This window comes from Malus sylvestris, chromosome 14 (genome assembly GCF_916048215.2).
Source record: "Malus sylvestris chromosome 14, drMalSylv7.2, whole genome shotgun sequence".
Lineage (NCBI taxonomy): Eukaryota > Viridiplantae > Streptophyta > Magnoliopsida > Rosales > Rosaceae > Malus > Malus sylvestris.
The window spans coordinates 27,890,308-27,908,080 of NC_062273.1; the positions used below are offsets into that span (position 1 = coordinate 27,890,308).

The 17,773-nt window shown below is 36.6% G+C and overlaps 3 protein-coding genes across 3 annotated transcripts; 1 reads left to right on the plus strand and 2 right to left on the minus strand.

Annotated features, from left to right (window-relative positions):
- The first annotated feature begins 434 nt into the window (after positions 1-434).
- LOC126600477 (phosphatidylinositol 4-kinase gamma 7-like) lies at positions 435-3,713 on the plus strand. The gene is made up of 2 exons (XM_050267039.1): positions 435-871; positions 1,352-3,713. The coding sequence occupies exon 2, from the start codon at positions 1,535-1,537 to the stop codon at positions 3,371-3,373; it is 1,839 nt and encodes a 612-aa protein (XP_050122996.1). The 5' UTR covers positions 435-871; positions 1,352-1,534; the 3' UTR covers positions 3,374-3,713.
- A 1,128-nt stretch (positions 3,714-4,841) lies between these two features.
- On the minus strand, positions 4,842-5,849 carry LOC126598630 (uncharacterized). The gene is made up of 3 exons (XM_050264996.1): positions 5,700-5,849; positions 5,485-5,564; positions 4,842-5,274 (listed from the first exon to the last, which is right to left on the minus strand). Exons 1-3 carry the CDS (start codon positions 5,779-5,781, stop codon positions 5,035-5,037), a joined length of 402 nt encoding a protein of 133 aa, XP_050120953.1. The 5' UTR covers positions 5,782-5,849; the 3' UTR covers positions 4,842-5,034.
- A 3,185-nt stretch (positions 5,850-9,034) lies between these two features.
- Positions 9,035-11,046, minus strand: LOC126600277 (uncharacterized). Its single transcript, XM_050266861.1, has 5 exons — positions 10,662-11,046; positions 9,964-10,182; positions 9,752-9,850; positions 9,583-9,663; positions 9,035-9,493 (listed from the first exon to the last, which is right to left on the minus strand). The coding sequence occupies exons 1-5, from the start codon at positions 10,869-10,871 to the stop codon at positions 9,035-9,037; spliced, it is 1,068 nt and encodes a 355-aa protein (XP_050122818.1). The 5' UTR covers positions 10,872-11,046.
- Positions 11,047-17,773: the final 6,727 nt, after the last annotated feature.

The following is a 17,773-nucleotide window of genomic DNA, read 5'->3' on the forward strand; positions in this document are numbered from 1 at the left end:
TCTCCTAAAAGTCAAAGGTAACAACTTTACACTTTTGAGTCTCAATATTTGCTCCACCCTGGCTAAATTCAGTCTATTCCATCAAAATGACAATATTACCCTAACATGTCAACATATTTGACGCCATTTTTTTTTTTGCAAAATAGACGAAATCCTACCAAAATGAAGCGAATATCAAGTTTCAGGATGTAATTTGACAACTTTTAATTTCAAAAGGTAAAGTAAGATCATAATCGAGTTCCAAAAAATATACTAAAAATAAATCATTGAATAAACTTAAAAAACGGCGCATAAAAAAAAAGAAAAAAATATTTACATAAAACTCGTTCACCGTCACACGGTTGAATAATTCAGGTTGTTTTTAAGGACATACGACTTGAAATAAAAATCTGATTTGGATAACATTGTAAACTAAATATTCCCTGTCGGCCAGCCTGCCTCCCGCTCATCCTGTAGGCCGGTAAACAAGCGGCAAATGTAATTACATACGTACACGATAAGATCCCCTCCTCCCGTCCCGCCAAAAATATTTCCACGCATCCGACGCGCGATTCTCCGTACAGATTCATCATGATCTGAATCAACAGCCATGATCACGTCCTTCTCTCGATCCTACGGTCAGTATGATCAGGTGTTTGTCGTAAATTCACGAAACATGGAACCGACGTGGAAGATAGAGAGAGAGGATTTGGAGCTTTTTGGAGAAGACCGACGCTGTGCTGGAAGAAGAAGCCGTGATCCTGATGGCTGAATCATAGCCGTCGGATCTTCTCCATGTCCTCTGATGATCGTCAGCTCTTCTTCTCCTTCTTCTCTCTCCGTGCATCTCGCTGATCTCGCCGTCGGAGATTTTTGATTTCGGAGACCGCCGGTGAGGTTTCAATGTTTGATATCTTCTTTTGGTTTCTCATTTTTCAATTTGATTTTCTTGCTGTTTGTGATTTATATTTTCTCTGCGTAATCCTCCGTTTGGTTGGCGAGAAACTGCGGGAAAGTGAGCCAAACAGCAATGAACTTTTTTATTTTTTGTTTCAAATTTTTAGTAGATTGAGATTAAATACTCGAATTTTTCTGAATATCTGTACGATTTGGCGTGATTTTTATTTTTTTCCTGCGCATTTTTCCAGCAGCTTTCTCAGCAACCAAACAGACAGTAAGACCAGTAAAAGAAAATTCAGTGATCTTTGCGTACACTAAAAATAGTCAATTTTGTGAGAGTAATCAAGATTTAGGCATTTTCTGGAGAAATTAAAAAGTTAGAAAGCTTGATTACAAGTAGTTTGAGGATTTTGTCTTACTTCTTGTTAATATGATGGATGAAACAAGACGTATTTACACCGTTTCTTGGCAGGTTTTCGGTTGCTGAATCGATTTTATAGAGTAATGTTAGCATAGTTTATGAGTGATTCGCGGCCATTTGTCTCTCTCGTTCAATTGGTGTCATCGATTTTGACACCTGCTGAGAGAGTTGAAGGATTTGCACCCTGATATCGTATCAACTGCGCGATTCAGTAAGGATTTTCGTCCTTATTTGATGGCTACAAAGTTGGAGAGTCCTGTTAAGAACCAGATGGCTGTGACAATGCTGAATGGCGACTGCCTTGAGAGGGCGAGAGGCAGTCTTGCTCGGAGGAGGCGTGTCTTTGTGCAGACTGAGACTGGGTGTGTTTTGGGAATGGAGTTGGAAAGGGGTGACAATGCCCACACGGTTAAAAGGAGGTTGCAGCTTGCCCTCAATGTACCTACGGACCAGAGCTCTTTGACCTTTGGGGATCGTATATTGAACAATGATCTTAGTGCCATTGGCAATCGTTCAACGCTACTACTTGCTAGGAATGTCATGAACAGAAGCTCGTCAACTCCTTGTCTGTCACCTACTGGGCAAAATCTGCAGAGGGATCAGAGTGAGTCTATTGAGGTTTTGGGGTGTCCAAATAATTTTGCGAGAATTGATGAACTGGTTAAGGAGATTGTGGTTGCTATCAAGAAGGGTGTTGATCCGATCCCCGTGCATAGTGGGCTTGGTGGTGCCTACTACTTCAGGAACATCATGGGCGAGAGTGTTGCCATCGTGAAGCCAACAGATGAGGAGCCATTTGCACCGAACAACCCTAAAGGCTTTGTAGGCAAGGCACTCGGGCAGCCTGGCCTGAAGCGTTCAGTGCGAGTTGGGGAAACAGGGTTTCGAGAAGTTGCTGCCTACCTTCTGGATTATGATCACTTTGCTAATGTGCCTCCAACTGTTCTTGTGAAGGCTGCACATCAAATCTTCAATGTTAATTATGGCGTCAATGGAGATAAGATTCAGAAGAAGAAAAGGGTTAGCAAGATTGCGTCTCTGCAGGTCTTCATCCCTCATGACTTTGATGCCAGTGACTACGGAACTTCAAGCTTTCCCGTATCAGCCGTTCATAGAATAGGCATTTTAGACATTAGGATCTTTAACACTGACAGGCATGCTGGGAACCTTCTGGTTAAAAAGCTTGGTGGGGAGTTTGGTAAAGTGGAGCTCATTCCAATTGACCACGGACTTTGCTTGCCGGAGCACTTGGAAGATCCATATTTTGAGTGGATTCATTGGCCTCAGGCATCAATTCCTTTCTCTGAGGATGAGCTTGAGTATATACGTAATCTTAATCCAATTTGTGACTCCGAGATGCTGAAAATGGAGCTGCCCATGATCCGAGAGGCATGCCTTAGAGTTCTGGTCCTGTGCACAATATTTCTCAAGGAAGCTGCTGCTTTTGGACTCTGCCTTGCTGAGATTGGTGAGATGATGAGTAGGGAGTTTGGAGGACAAGAGGAGAAACCAAGCAAACTTGAAGCTGCATGCCTCGAGGCCAGGAAGATCATAGCAGATTTGAACTTGTCAACCTTTGAGGCGGAAGAAGGAAATGAAGAGTTTCTGTTTGATATAGATTGTGAGAATGCTGGGATTCTTGACCCTTCAGACGTTATGTCACGTCACTTCTTTGATCAGGTTTCATATCCTTTTGGGTCTAGAGGCGCTGATGGTCGAAACTTGCTGTCCAAACTAGATGAGTGTTTGGAAGAGGATGAAGTTGGGGCAGACGGAATCACTATCCTGCCAAATTTGTATCAAACTGCTTCAAAATTGCCCCTTCCTCCGAAAAGAATAGATTTGGATGGGAGAAGCCGGCTCCAGCGAGCTGCAACCATATCCGGAATCAGAAGAAGTGCAAATGATCAGTTACCAACCTCACCATGCTTCGTGAAGGTTGCTGACATGAGTGAGGAGGAATGGATTCTGTTCCTTGAAAATTTCAGGGAGCTTCTTTACCCCGCCTTTGGCAACCAAAGGTCTGCAACCCTCAGACAGAGACAGAGACTTGGAACATCTTGCAGATTTTAACCTAATTCGACTACTAGTTTGACATAGAAGCGCGGAACCGCAGAGTTCAAGCAGCCATCAGTTTTTGTTGGGGGATTTGGGGATTCTCTAATTTCTGAACATCGTCATCAGCGGTATAAGCAGTCTTCAGTACAGTTATGTAGATAGTTTTAGAATCAAGAGGGATCCGGGATCAGCTCGAGTGCAGGAATAAAGATCACAAATCGGTCTTCTTCGTTTTCTGTTTCATGCTTGTAGTTTCCTTTCAGTTGTAGAAAACTAGAGAAAGTACAGATAGAAATGGGAAAAAGCAAATACAATATGGTTTTTATATATATATATTGCTAGTAGTTTCTTTAAATTGATCAGAGTAGTGTGTCCGACTCCTTGCCCTTGAGTTAAATACGGGATGAATCTCGATATGCTAGATTTCCTTGAATGCCAAGACTCTTGGAAAACAAAAGATTTCGGGTAAATTAGTTAACTTCTGTTTCAAGTAACACATTTGTTTCATCAAAAGCCATTCTTTGGATGCTCCGAGAGTGTATATAAAAGCAGATGTCCCAATTAATTAACCATGACAGGCAAGTCTGTGGCAAAAGATGTCACACATATGCACTTGACGTGTGACGTCCTTTGTCATATGCAAAAGACATGATTAATTAACCATGACAGTCAAATATGTTTGATTAATCACAAGTTGATTTCGATAACTTCCCATTTGGCTATTTGTCAAAAATCCATCATTTGCCCCCTACCCCCCAAATACAGTACTTTTGTCCTTCCTGTTGGTATTTAAGTTCTTGTTTTAGCTTGCTTATATTTAGAGAGATTATATTCACACATCTCAAATTACTTCTCCCACATATTTTTTATTTTTTAATATTTTCTACACATCACTAACACTTGATTGAAAAATATTAAAAAGTTAAAAAGATGTGGGAGAAGTAATTTAGGTGTGTAAGTATAATCTCCCATATTTATTACTCGATTCTGTCATATAGAAGCCAAAAATAGTAAATAATAGGTTGCAGCATTGTGAGGCTAAGTCCACACCGTTCCATTAGTGTAGATAACGATATTATCTATGCTAAGGGGGAGGGGCTGAGCTAAGCATCACAATTGGCTAACAATAATGTAGTTCAAATTTACATTTGGAGAAAATTGAACTTAACACCTCTCACTATTACAGGTGAAGATGAATACTACTAGGCTATAATAAATAATAGTTTATTAGTTAATAAAATAACAAATGAAAAGAAAGAACCCTTAAAAAAATATATATTTAGAAGGAGGGAGAATTAACCTTCAAATCAAGAATGTTCTTAACTAACTGAATTTCAAATTTACAAGCCCTTGTAAATGAGAATAAAGAACATGATTTGGATGGCTTGAGAAATTTGAACAAATATATAAAACAAAATATATAGCTTTGAACATTAATTCTATATTTCCAAACTTGCTTCTCTGTCAAAAATGCTTACATAACCGGAAATTGTAGCCTTAAAAGTAAAATAAATAAACAAACCAACAAAATCCACGAAGACAAAACACACTCTGTGTGGAAAACCTAGCTAAAACAAGAAACAGTGAAGAGTAAGACAAAACTTTGTGCCCTAACACTAACTCTAAATTCAAGCCGCCGGCGGCCACTTCACCAGTGCTCTGCAGATCTTCGATCCTTAGTTATTCTTAGGTGGATGAGGTTTTGGGACATGGTAGTCAGCATCGAAAGGTATAAACCCTGGTATTTTAACCTTCACACGACCACTACTACTTGCACTTCTCAATCTACGTTCCCCATTGCTTTTCAACACTTTCACTTTCACCATTCCCAGATTCCTTTCTGGCATCATTTTCCTCCCCCCAATTCTTGTATCTTCAGCTTCTTCCACAGCAGCGGGAACGCCGTCATGAATTTCCTGAAAACGTAGTAGTTTTTCTTGGAATTGTAAAGATCTGTGTTTAAAGTGATGCTTAAGGGAAGTGATTTTTTTACATTTTTCACCTGCGAATCATGCTTATTTATGGTTTTTGAATTGATAATCAAATGACAGAAAATAAACAGGAGTATGCATAAGAATAAACGGATTGGTGAAAATCATTTCCCATCTGTATAATAGCTAGTGTACCCTTTCAACATCGACGAGGCTTCTTCTCAGCACTACTAAATGGCCAGTTTCATCAGCAGCCAGCACTACTTTGTTCATAGCTACATGAAGTATACAGAAAAATCGATTAATAAGGAGATAAGCATATAAGAAAATAAAATCGATTACGCATACACAGAGATTATCTCTAACTACTTTGAGAAAACCTACTTAATTATCAAATCAAGAAATATTACCTCCGTGTGTATGAGCTGTAGATTGTATTAGATGTAGCAAAATGAAGACAGGAACAAAGGTAATCAGCTTGAAAGACGCCATTTCTGAGTTCCTTTCTTCTTTGGTATGTATATATGTAATGTGTATGTTTTTCTAACTTCGAAAGCTATCAAAAGACAGGAAACCTAGCTAGTGAAAGGGAAGAAGATCCTCATATATATATAAAGATCAAACCGTCAAAGTAGCAAAGCTACGGCTAGTACTAGTCAACACTTTGCCTTTCTTTTCTCCATCTGTCGTAGTATTAAAATATTATTACGGAGTTTTTGGCAGAGGTACAGTTACCTGGGAAAAAGGATCGATGAAGAGAAAACAAAAGTAACAGAAAACAAAGCACTGTTCAAAGTTTTGGTTAATGTAAAAGTTGACACAATGGTTTTTGCGAGGGTTGGCAACTTGGCAATATATATTTCTGCAATTTTATATGAGAAGAGTTAACAGTATTTGTTAGGAAAAGCGCTGTGAGCGCGTGGAATGGAAGATACGGTGTTCAGCGCCTGTCTGCCGCCGTGCATGCAACGAGGAGGCTTCTTTTCGTGGCCAAGGTTGGCCGCATACAACTTAACCCTAGGGTTTCGGGCTTTATAGTAATTTTATTTAGTTGTCGACTCTCCTCCCCATATAAACATGTCAGTCACTCCTGGGGCAAATTAAACTAAACATGCAGGGTAAAAATTAAGGTGGAGTTTGAGAAGGAAGCACATGCTCCTCATTTGACCAAGTTGGTGTTTTGGTAATTTTCGAAGTGTGAAGAGAGGAAGATTTATGTAATTATATGTATAGTAAATTGGGTTATTAGATTTTTTCAGAAGGCTGCTTGAGAATGTCCACATGTGAGATTTTACTGATTTTATAAGGCTCCCCACCCCAAAAGTGGAGTCGTCAACGGTGAAAAAAGGGGTTCAAACTTCAATCACCATTGTATGCATGAGAGTGAAAACTTTGTACATTCCCATCGATTTATAAATTTGAGATATGTAACAGTCGGTGAATCAGTTAATGGACTTAACATTCATCAAACTTACTTACTAAGAGGATGTATTTATATTATCTTCGTTCTTAAACGACTACATGAACAAAGAGAACGACGAAATACAAATCTTGTGATGCATGAGTTATTCGGATAAAGAAATCATGTCGATCTTGTCTTTAATAACTTATTGAAATACTAATTTCTAGTGAGCATTCTTCTTGGTTTTGGTTGAAGAATTGTACCCGGATGTACGGTAAAAGAGCTAGCTTAATAAAGGGATTCTAAATGTATGTGGATATGATAAAGTTTAGACTACAAATTTCAAATGCAGACAGCTTTTGGTTTGCGGGTTTGGCGTTCAAACATGGGGATTCAAATATAAAGGAAAGTTGGGTTGCCTTTATAAGACATGGTCACGTGCAACCTACCTTGCCATGCATATATGTGTGTGTGTGTGCGCGTGTGTCACATTTCAAAGAAACAATTGTGTATCATGCATCATTGAGATTCTAATATGCAGCTCAGTAACTCATAAAATGCCCCAATAGGAAACATAACCAGCCATTTTATGCAGATTGTTCCTACCTACGGGGAGAGCCTCGGTTTAAAGGGTGGGCGCCATCCACTTATGTTTGTGATACTTATTTATATCGTGTGTCGTGTTCGTGTAGATCCACTTGTTGATTAATACGTATGTCAGTATGAAACAACAGTTAATACTATTCATTGCAAAAACGAGAAAGGAGACAATTATCGTTTTATTAAGATAATATTATGCGATGAGCAACGTTCATGTTTCATTCGTATATCATGTACACTAATACAATTCAATTTCCCATTTGTTATAAAAAAAAAAATTTTTGCTAAACTTATCATTTAAATATACCACCTCATGTGTCTATATACTGGATAAACACAAATTTCAAAATTTAGTGCTTGTTTGGAAGAATTTTTAAAATAACTCAAAACGCTTTTGGTGAAATTGATTTTGGTTTCCAAAAGCTCCATATATGTGTTTTTTGCAGGAAGTACTTCAAGTATTTTTCTATGATCTACTTGGACTTTTACCAATGATTAATTTCAAAAACATTTTCATCAAAAGTGTTTTCAGTATTTTTAAATGCATTTTCAAATGAGCCTTTAAACTCAACTAATTGTAATAAGTAGGTTGATGAACATTACCACCACTTGAGTACAGTCACTAGTAAAAAAAATACTTTGCGCGACGCATGTCATTCGTCGCGCAAAGTCAAAAAACGTCGTGCAAAACTTTGCCCAACTCACCTTGGTCGCGCACAAACTGTCGCGGCAAGGCAGTGACAGAAGGCTTTGCGCGACGAAGGGTTACATGCGTCGCCAAATGCACTTTGCGCGACGTAGGCTGCGTCACCCAAAGTAGCGTCGCTTGACTTTGCATGACGTAGGCTACGTCGCGCAAAGTGGATTTTCGGTTTTTGGTCTTTTTTTTTTTTTGAAGAAATAGTCAAAAATATTATTTTCTTAACTTTTTTAATAATATTGTAATTAAAATTCTAAACAATAATTAATGCACCAAAGAAAAATATTTCATTATAAAATAAAATATATATATATATATATATATGAAAATGTATTGTATATGTTCGAATGAAAAAGAAAAAAACTACAAGTAATCTTCTTGGTGAAATGGCTATTGGGTATCAGTAGGGTGAAGTGGCTCAAAAGTCGAAGGTGTAGCAAGATCAGGTATTGGTAGCGAGATTTAGAGGCCAGCCATCTGTATGGATTTTCGGTTTTTGGTCTTTTTTTTTTTTTTTGAAGAAATAGTAAAAAATATTATTTTCTTAACTTTTTTAATAATATTGTAATTAAAATTCTAAACAATAATTAATGCACCAAAGAAAAATATTTCATTATAAAAAAAAAAATAAAATATATATATATATATATATATATATATGGAAATGTATTGTATATGTTCGAATGAAAAAGAAAAAAACTACAAGTAATCTTCTTGGTGAAATGGCTACTGGGTATCAGTAGGGTGAAGTGGCTCAAAAGTCGAAGGTGTAGCAAGATCAGGTACTGGTAGCGAGATTTGAAGGCCAGCCATCTGTATGGATTTTCGGTTTTTGGTCTTTTTTTTTTTTTTGAAGAAATAGTAAAAAATATTATTTTCTTAACTTTTGTAATAATATTGTAATTAAAATTCTAAACAATAATTAATGCACCAAAGAAAAATATTTCATTATAAAAAATATATATATATATATATATGGAAATGTATTGTATATGTTCGAATGAAAAAGAAAAAAACTACAAGTAATCTTCTTGGTGAAATGGCTACTGGGTATCAGTAGGGTGAAGTGGCTCAAAAGTCGAAGGTGTAGCAAGATCAGGTATTGGTAGCGAGATTTGGAGGCCAGTCATCTGTATGGCTAGTACAAGGTCTCTCATGTGGCCAGCATAGGCCTGCAGCTGCTCGCCCTGGGCCTTTATCTGCTCTCTCATCTGCTCGGCCTGGACCTGAAGCTGACCCTGTAGGGTTGTCACTTGCTCATTCAATGAATCGACCTCTGCGGTGTTCGATATGGAAGAAGAGGCACCAGTCTCACGAACTCGTGCTTTCCCCATGCCCCGAACAACCTTGCCATGACGATGACTGAGGTTCTGATCCATGACATCAGTCAGGATCTGAAAACCTGCATCCTCGGGTACCGGGACGTCCTTAATCGGGGTCTCAGGGGGAAGCTGCGATGTTGCTTCTTGGATAACAGCAGTGCGCTTTTCCACCATAAGAGCCTGTAATAATAAAGAAAAAACATATATATAAATAATATTTGAACGATTCATGCATACATATAAGAATAATAACAATTACATTTACTTACATGAAGATGCTCAGTGTTCGCATCTCCAGGTCGAACGTAAACGTCCTCGAACATGTCGATCTCTGGGAACTTAGAACCCTCCTGAAGAAAAAAAGAAACATTAAGAAAATTTTATTAATCAATAATAATTAATAAATTGTATAAAATTTCTAAATTAATATACTTTTACCTGACGTCGTGCCTCAAGCCTATACGAAAAGGGCTTCGAACCGGAATGGTGAAGAAGTGTCTTTGACTCCCGAGCTATCTTGCCAGCAACAGATTTCTTCTGTTAAACACACAATATACATGTTAGTGCGACTATTTGAAATAAATTAATAAAAAAAGCTTAAAAAATAAATAAAACAATAAGAAATTATTATTAAAATATTATGTACATACCACAAATTTTGGGTCCGTAAAATGTTTGCAGAGCCACTCCCAATCCTCTGGCCGGTCCTTCAACTCGCTTGGGCAACCACTTAGCCGAGCAATCTCCGGAGTATCCCATAGCTTAAAATGCATGTGAAGATAGTTCTTCCAATGTTTGTATTGGGTTGCTAAGGTCTCATCTAAGTAGGCCTTGACCTCGGGGGATATATCATCAAGATAAAAAATGACCTACGAATATGAAAAACAATAAAATAATAGTAAGAAATTTAATAATATTAAGATAATATATTTTGGTTTTTATTATTTGTAAACAAAACTAAAAAAATGATATTGAATCCGAATTTGTTTATTTAGATGAAGAAAAGAATGCAAGAATCAGAAATATAAGTTATGAACCCAATGACATTCATGAACAAGCAACTCAGACATGGCATAAAGTATAAGATTGTAATAAACAAGAATCGATAAGATTAGCTTATGAATTTGAAAAAGAAACAGAAGAGTTAATTTCAAAAATTGATGAAATAGATCAAAATGAATTAAATAACCAGATAAAAGAGTTAGATGATTGAATTCCAGTAAGTCAAAATGAATATACAGAACATCAAGAAGAACAATATTTTTATGAAGAACCAAGTAGTTAAAGGCTAAAAATTAATATACTAACAAACAACTTCATTATAAAGGCTAAAAATTAATATACTAACCGACAACTTGTCTCGCACCAAATCCTTCGTCCTATCGGGAATTTCTGCCCACTTCTCCCACTGCATAGGACAATTTTGTTTAATAACAACACCATAACTACTAACGACGATGCTAAGTTGTTGTGCTGTAGCAACTCCACGATGTACCGGATCATACTCAATCTTGATTTTGGAGCCAGTCAGACGTACACTCTGTGCTGGCTTCAACATTCAACTAGGCCCCCTAGTTTTTTTTTAGTTGGCCAAAAATACTTAAATGGTGAAAACCCTAAGCTTAAATTTGCACAGAAAATTCGACATAACTTCCCCTAATAGTATAGCATTTCCCAAAACCTTAAAACATTAAAATAATAGTAATTCACAACCCACAACACATTTTCACAATCCAGCAAATTTTAAGCATCATAAAAATAATAATTTTAAAATGAAAAAAAAAATACAACGTAGTGATCGAGAATTAGAAAAAACTACCTAGCTGGGAGGCCTCACCCTTAACTCTGGATGCTGAGGAAGTGTGATCAGAAGGGTCCAGCTCGCGGCGACGCCGGTGAGGCCGCTGCGCACTGAGCGGGTGAACGGACACTGATGACGTCGATGAGACATGCACTTGGGACGCCGTAGGAGTAGCCTCAATAAAGGGAGTAGGCTCCCCATTCAATGGAGCACTCACGCATGGAGTAGTAGATGCTGATAATGTGGGAGGCGCATTGGTCACACTCCGACGACGAGTGATCAAATGCGACATCTATACACTTTTTGAACCATAAAATTATAACATTAGAACTAATCAATTAGCAGCCAAAGTAATAAGTAGGTTACCAACATTCTTAATTTCAAAACAAGTACGGACAATGTATATTTAAATTGAGCAAGTAACAAATTATATGCAACAACCTTATGAACAACCTTGTGTATATGTGTGTGGATCAACAATTAGATACACAAAATAAATGTGACTGTTGTATGGCTGATATTATTTATTTGCAATTTGCCACTATCTGGTGATTCACTTATTGTCATCTACTGTCCAGAGATATCACTAGCATGCACCAACTTTTACTTGTCCCTAGAGTTGATTCTTCATTTTATTTCAAGGAATAAGGTGATACAAAAAGAGGATGATGACAAAGAAGAAACAATATCTTCGCCAATATGAAGAATCAGAACGAAAAGCTAAAGCACATAAGTTATGACATTAATCAACAGAAAAATGTGAAATTTAAGTCATTTTTCAGTACGAGGGATGAAGACTCAAATTCAAGTCTTATTTTCGGTAATCTAGTTATGTAGTTAAGAACTTTGATATCAAGCAAAGTAGGAAACCCATTAATCCATTTAAAAAGCAAAACTTAAATTACTAATATGGTTAAACTAATAAAACTATTATAAAAATTAAAACAAAATAAGAAATGGAAATTCCAAATTGCAGTGGCAAACATTTTGCAATCCATCATCCAACCAACTAATCTTCCAATATTTGCATATACATACATATATATACACACACATATATATGCTTGGAATATGTATTTAATTATTGCAGAGAAGCAAAACAGAGAAATGAGAAAATTAAAGGGAAAAGGAAAAGCGGAGAAGAGAAAGAGAAATGAGACTCAAAGAGTAAATCACCCACGAGTTCTGACTTCCTATGTATGGTATATTCCAAGGTCCTAACTTGTACATCAAAGAGTAAATTACAAGTCTTCTCTCCCCTCTTAACTTGTACATCCAAGTTCCTAAATATATCTAGTAAAGGCATGTGCTTCACCTAATATCCTCTATAAACAAACAAGGGAAATTGCACAAAGGCTTTGACTTTCGGTGAAGGTCAAATTCATTTCAAAAATGCTCAAATTATGCTCTACATACTCAAATCAATCTTGGAAATAACTCATAAAAACTGCCAAACATAAAAAACAAAAAAAAAAACAAAAAACAAAAAACAAAAAAAAAACAAAAACAAAAACAAGGACAATTTGACAAATGTTGATGACTTTGAAGAATGGGGCAGAGAGACTTGAGTCTAACGAGCTCAGCAACTGCTTCCATTTGTAGCGTCTTAGTTATGAATGAAACTTGTTTGACAAACGAAACTTGATCTTGCCATGCATCAACTCTACAATTGCTGAGAGCACCGAAAATTTATCTCAACCCGGATATAATTCTTGCTTGGCATTTTTCAATAGTTTTTCATAATTTTTAAATTCCTCACTGTCCATGGTTGGACGACCGTCATCTCCCCCTTCCTGATTGGTGTTGCTCGAGGCGTATGGATAAACGTCATTTACAATATTCATAACTTATTCACTAGGATCCACATTAGATTCAACAGTCTCCACTTGTGTCACGTATGAAGACGAAGCTTGGTCTAATCGTTCTCCATGATGATACCAAGTAGTATAGGTCTCCATCATCCCATTTCTTACTAAATGAAATCAAACATTTTCGAATGTCTCCCACATTGAGTTGTTACACCTTCTACATGGACATCGGATATGAGTTGAACCTGAGTTGTGTCTAGTTGCGAATTTAGTGAACTTATCTATTCCATCCAAGTACTCAACATCACATCTATTATGATTATGTATCCACTGTTTGTCCATTTTGTATGCAATCCCAATAAAAGTACAAGAGTTACAACAACTTCAACTACTGTATTGTCACCTTATTCCTCCGGTAAAGGCCCTATCCCATTCAGGAATGCACAATTATGTGTCGTAATTTACGATTCTAATGGATTAAATTTCGACGTGGGCTAATTTCGGCAGCATCTCCTTACAGTTCTTCAAGTGCACGCTGTAAATACATAATATCCACCGTGTACTCGAAGAACAACAGGAAATGTTACCGAAATTTCGACTATCGAAACCTAATCCGTGTACCGCAAACTACAACACATAACTATGCATTCCCAAACTGTCCATAAAATGGGACAATTCAAGAATTAATTGGACCGCAGTCATGCTTTCACATTCATACACGAAATCCAACTAATTCTCAAACGGGAAACTAAGCTTTTCTTCAAAAAAGTGTACAAAGTTAAGTAGTATTAATTTTGTACAACACAAAACAATTTTGTACATGATGTACAAAAATTTGTGCATATAAATACATTAAATCACAATAATTACTAAAGCTAAATAACATAGATAAAATTAACAAAGATCAATTACAAATTCAATCCCAAAAAACTCCAACATGACCAAAAAAGGACATAGCATGCAGGCAAAGGTACACAATAACAAGTATAAGGAATCTGAAGTTAGTTGCTCAAAAATTGGTGTTCATATGTGATCAGGGGAAATAATATAGCTATAGAAAATAGGTTAAAATGAAAACCAAACCCTTGACCGAAATTTTAGATCTTTACAATCTTCCTTAAAATATTGCTTTTGCTTTTATTTTTTTATGGTAATTTAAAAAATTTCCTATCCATGAGGATTAAAAGCTCCTTTGCACCATTAATAGATTCAGTAAATCTTCATAGAGAGCATGATATGATATGTTATAAACTGTAAAGATGAAAGGATTGTTCATAAATTTCCAAAGAGTGTCCTGTTTGTCGACCTTTCTTGTTTCATATATCGAACTAGACAACTATTTTATAATGTCAGTTTTGATTTATCAGTAGTCCAGTGATCATTTTGTTTGATTCAGATTGTTTGTTCATGTAATGGTATTCGACAGGTAGATTTTCTTGAGGGACACTAATATGTGTCATATGTGTGATTTTCTTGTTGGTGAAGATGCGAAAGCCTAAGGGACGAGAAACTTTGATACCCTTAAATCCCGCATAGGCTATGACTAGGTAGATTTATATCCATTATTATTTGTGCCCTTTGTGAATAAGCTTTTAGCTGTTTAGTGGTTGCTTAGTTTTATTTGTTTCTGGGCATTATGTGTTGCAGGGCCTTAAGTATGTCATGCTATTGTTTTTTGTTTAATTGAGTTACGCAAACTCAAAAGAGCCCATTATTTGAAATCACGTTAATTTTCAAGACTTTTTCAAGTCAATTTAATTTATGATGATTTGAAGTAAATGTCATTTTAATTTCCATTGTTGGTAGATTCGCAAAAGACATGCATGATTGTATTAGGCTATAAAATGAAAAGTTTTCCCTTCGTTCAATTTCACGTTTTTGCTCACGTTTTAATCTCTCTTCCTTGCGTTGCCTCTCACGCATCAACCTCTCTTTTCTTTTCGTCTCTCACGGTCTTGTTTTTCCATTTCCTTCCTCACTCTATAAACAGAAAAATCAAAATATCAACATATTAATTGCTATGCTTCAGAAACAATTGTTTAGGACTTAAAAATAGAACCTTTCTCCTTAAAATTTCTTGTTTCTCCAGCTCCTTGCGGATCCGCAATTCATGAGCTTCAACTTCTTTAGTGATTCTTGCTTCTTCACTCTACAAGGTGCAACTGGTTAAGTCATTGGTTGAGAAAATATACTATTATACTAAAGTTAACTGAACAAGTATACCTTGTCTTTCCTCTCAATTCTTAGGATAGAGTCATTAATTTGGCCTTCAGATAATACGTTAGAGTTTTCTAGTGCAGGTGCAACAACAGGGGGATCACTAAACTGAGTATTTACCCTCACGTTAGAGAATGAGTCCCTTTGTCCTCAAAATTTTAACATGCTCGACACCACATGATCTTCCCTTCACTAAATTATCTTATGGTGTCTGAATAGATGGTCCCATCATAAAGAAAATTCCTACTGCTCTCGGGGTCCCTTTAAATGAAAGAGAAGTAACAGATAATGCTGGTGCTATTAAAAGTGGAGGAGCTGCCAGTAAAGTGCCTGAGGAATTATTTGTACCAGGTAAGTCTGTGACATTCTAAACTAAAAATCTGATGCCATGTGAAAACATTAAAACACATGTCATCGCGTTTGAAGGACCTACACTCCTATCCCATTCTCTTACTTGCTGCTTAAAACATTTTTCTAGTTTTACAACTGCCAAGTTGATTGCAAATCCTAGCTGGCATGAGGAACCCTTTTTTATCCTTTTGAGTGGTGGGATTTTTCCAACTTCTTATCTTCATTGTCTAATATTTGTCTTTACTTCCTTTTAGTTTTGATGTTTTGTGATTGTGAGTGGCATAGTTTAATCCCAGATAATGAACTCCAGTTTATACGGTAATCTTAATTCTTGTAAGCTTTTTGGGTAAGTAATAATCGGGTTCCCCACCATTTACCTGCCATGAAAGCTTAGGTTATATTAACAATAGCCATACCTAGTCTGCTACTACTAGGTAGATAGAGCTATATTTAGGATCCCACCATTTATCTGTTCAGACACCTTAAGATAATTTGGTGAAAGGAAGATCATGTGCCATTGTCAATAGGAGATCAAAATTTTCAATATATTGGGTATTTACCAAATTGAGTATTTACCCTCAATCATATATGCATGATAAGAACAAAAAGGATCAATTTTTTCAATATATTGGGTAATATTAACCAAAATTTCAATACAATCATATATAAAAAAATGGATAAATAACATAGAGGTTTTTAAATCACCTGAGTGTGATTAGCGGCTATTGAGGTCTGCAGGGGAGGAAGATGGGAAAACAGCTATGGAGCTTTTGACTTGTGTTAGAACACTGGAAAGAAAGACAAAAATGCACATTTTCGTGTTGACTTTGCGCGACGTAGTAAACCTGCGTCGCGTAAAGTTGGAAAAAAGCTGTAAAACAAGCTTGGTTTGGCACCAAACTCTTACGCGACGCACGGAACGTCGCGCAAGTGGTCTTTGCGCGACGAAGTAATGCGTCGTGCAAAAACAGTTTTGCGCGACGTAGTTGTACCTTTGTCGCGCAAAACTGTTTTGCCCGACGCATTACTTCGTTGCGCAAAGTACCATCGTGCAAAGACCACTTGCGCGACGTTCTGTGTGTTGGCGTCGCGCAAACATACTTTGTGCGACGAAATGCTCTGCGTCGCGCAAGTTTCAGTCACGCAAACATGTTTTTCTACTAGTAAGTGAGCAAAAACGCACCATTTTAGAAAAGCCCAGAAGTCGAAGAGAAGAGCCAAAGATTGTCCAATCTATTTCACATTTATCGATCATTGATGTTGGCGAGATTAGATGCTATGAAATCCAAAGATCAGTGAAAGAGGGAGAGGAGCACCGTTAGATGATTATCCAGTTAATGGTGAAGGTGGGATTAGAGCACTATTAGTCACCGGTGAAGCAAGATGGGGATGGAGAGATGGGAGGGAGGAGGAGGCGATGTGGGAGGCTAGAAAACTTAAAGAGTCGGGTTTGATTAGTTTCTTAAAATTTTACTAACGAAGAGATACATATTTATTTTATAAATTTATTTGGGGTGATTATCAGAACCGGATCTCCTCAAGACTCAAAGGAACTAAGTCCAAGGATCAAATGATCTGGATCATTGAAATTTGATCTAATTGCTATAATTATTATAACTTTTAGAGGGGTCTCCTGTTTATAGCCGTTTGATCAAATTTCAATGGCCCATGTCATTTGATCCTTAGACTCAGATTTTTGAGTCCAAAGGAGATCCGGTTCCGTGATTATCTATCTCAACTGTCACTACTCACTATACATTCTTTAATTGATGTGGCTATCCACTTCATCTTCCACGTAAGGTATGAAATTGTGGTATGTTTTGATGGTAAGAAATAAGAACAATATTATTCTAAAAACAAAGTGAACGCATGTGAATGTGAATAAATTAGTTCACCTCATTCAGATTTAATTAAATTAAGAAAAAATTTCTCAAAAAAAATTAAAAGTTCGATATATGCAATGAGTTTTAGTAAAATATCGGTAGTGAATCGGTAAATATCGCTAATATTCATTGATTTTCCTATATCTTGCCAATATAAATTGAAGTTTGCATTTCACCTCCCATTTCCATATTGATCATTGATTTTTCAAATATTTCAACTGAAATATCGACAATTTCGTGGATATTTTAAAAGGAAAACTAATGAAAATGTCTTGAAAACTTTGAGTTTTAACGATAAGGACAAAATAAAGGGAAAAATGAATAGTAACAAGTTTGACTTTTTAGTATAAAAATATGATTTTTCGTTAAAGTGAACAGTACCGTGGACTTTTCGTTAAAA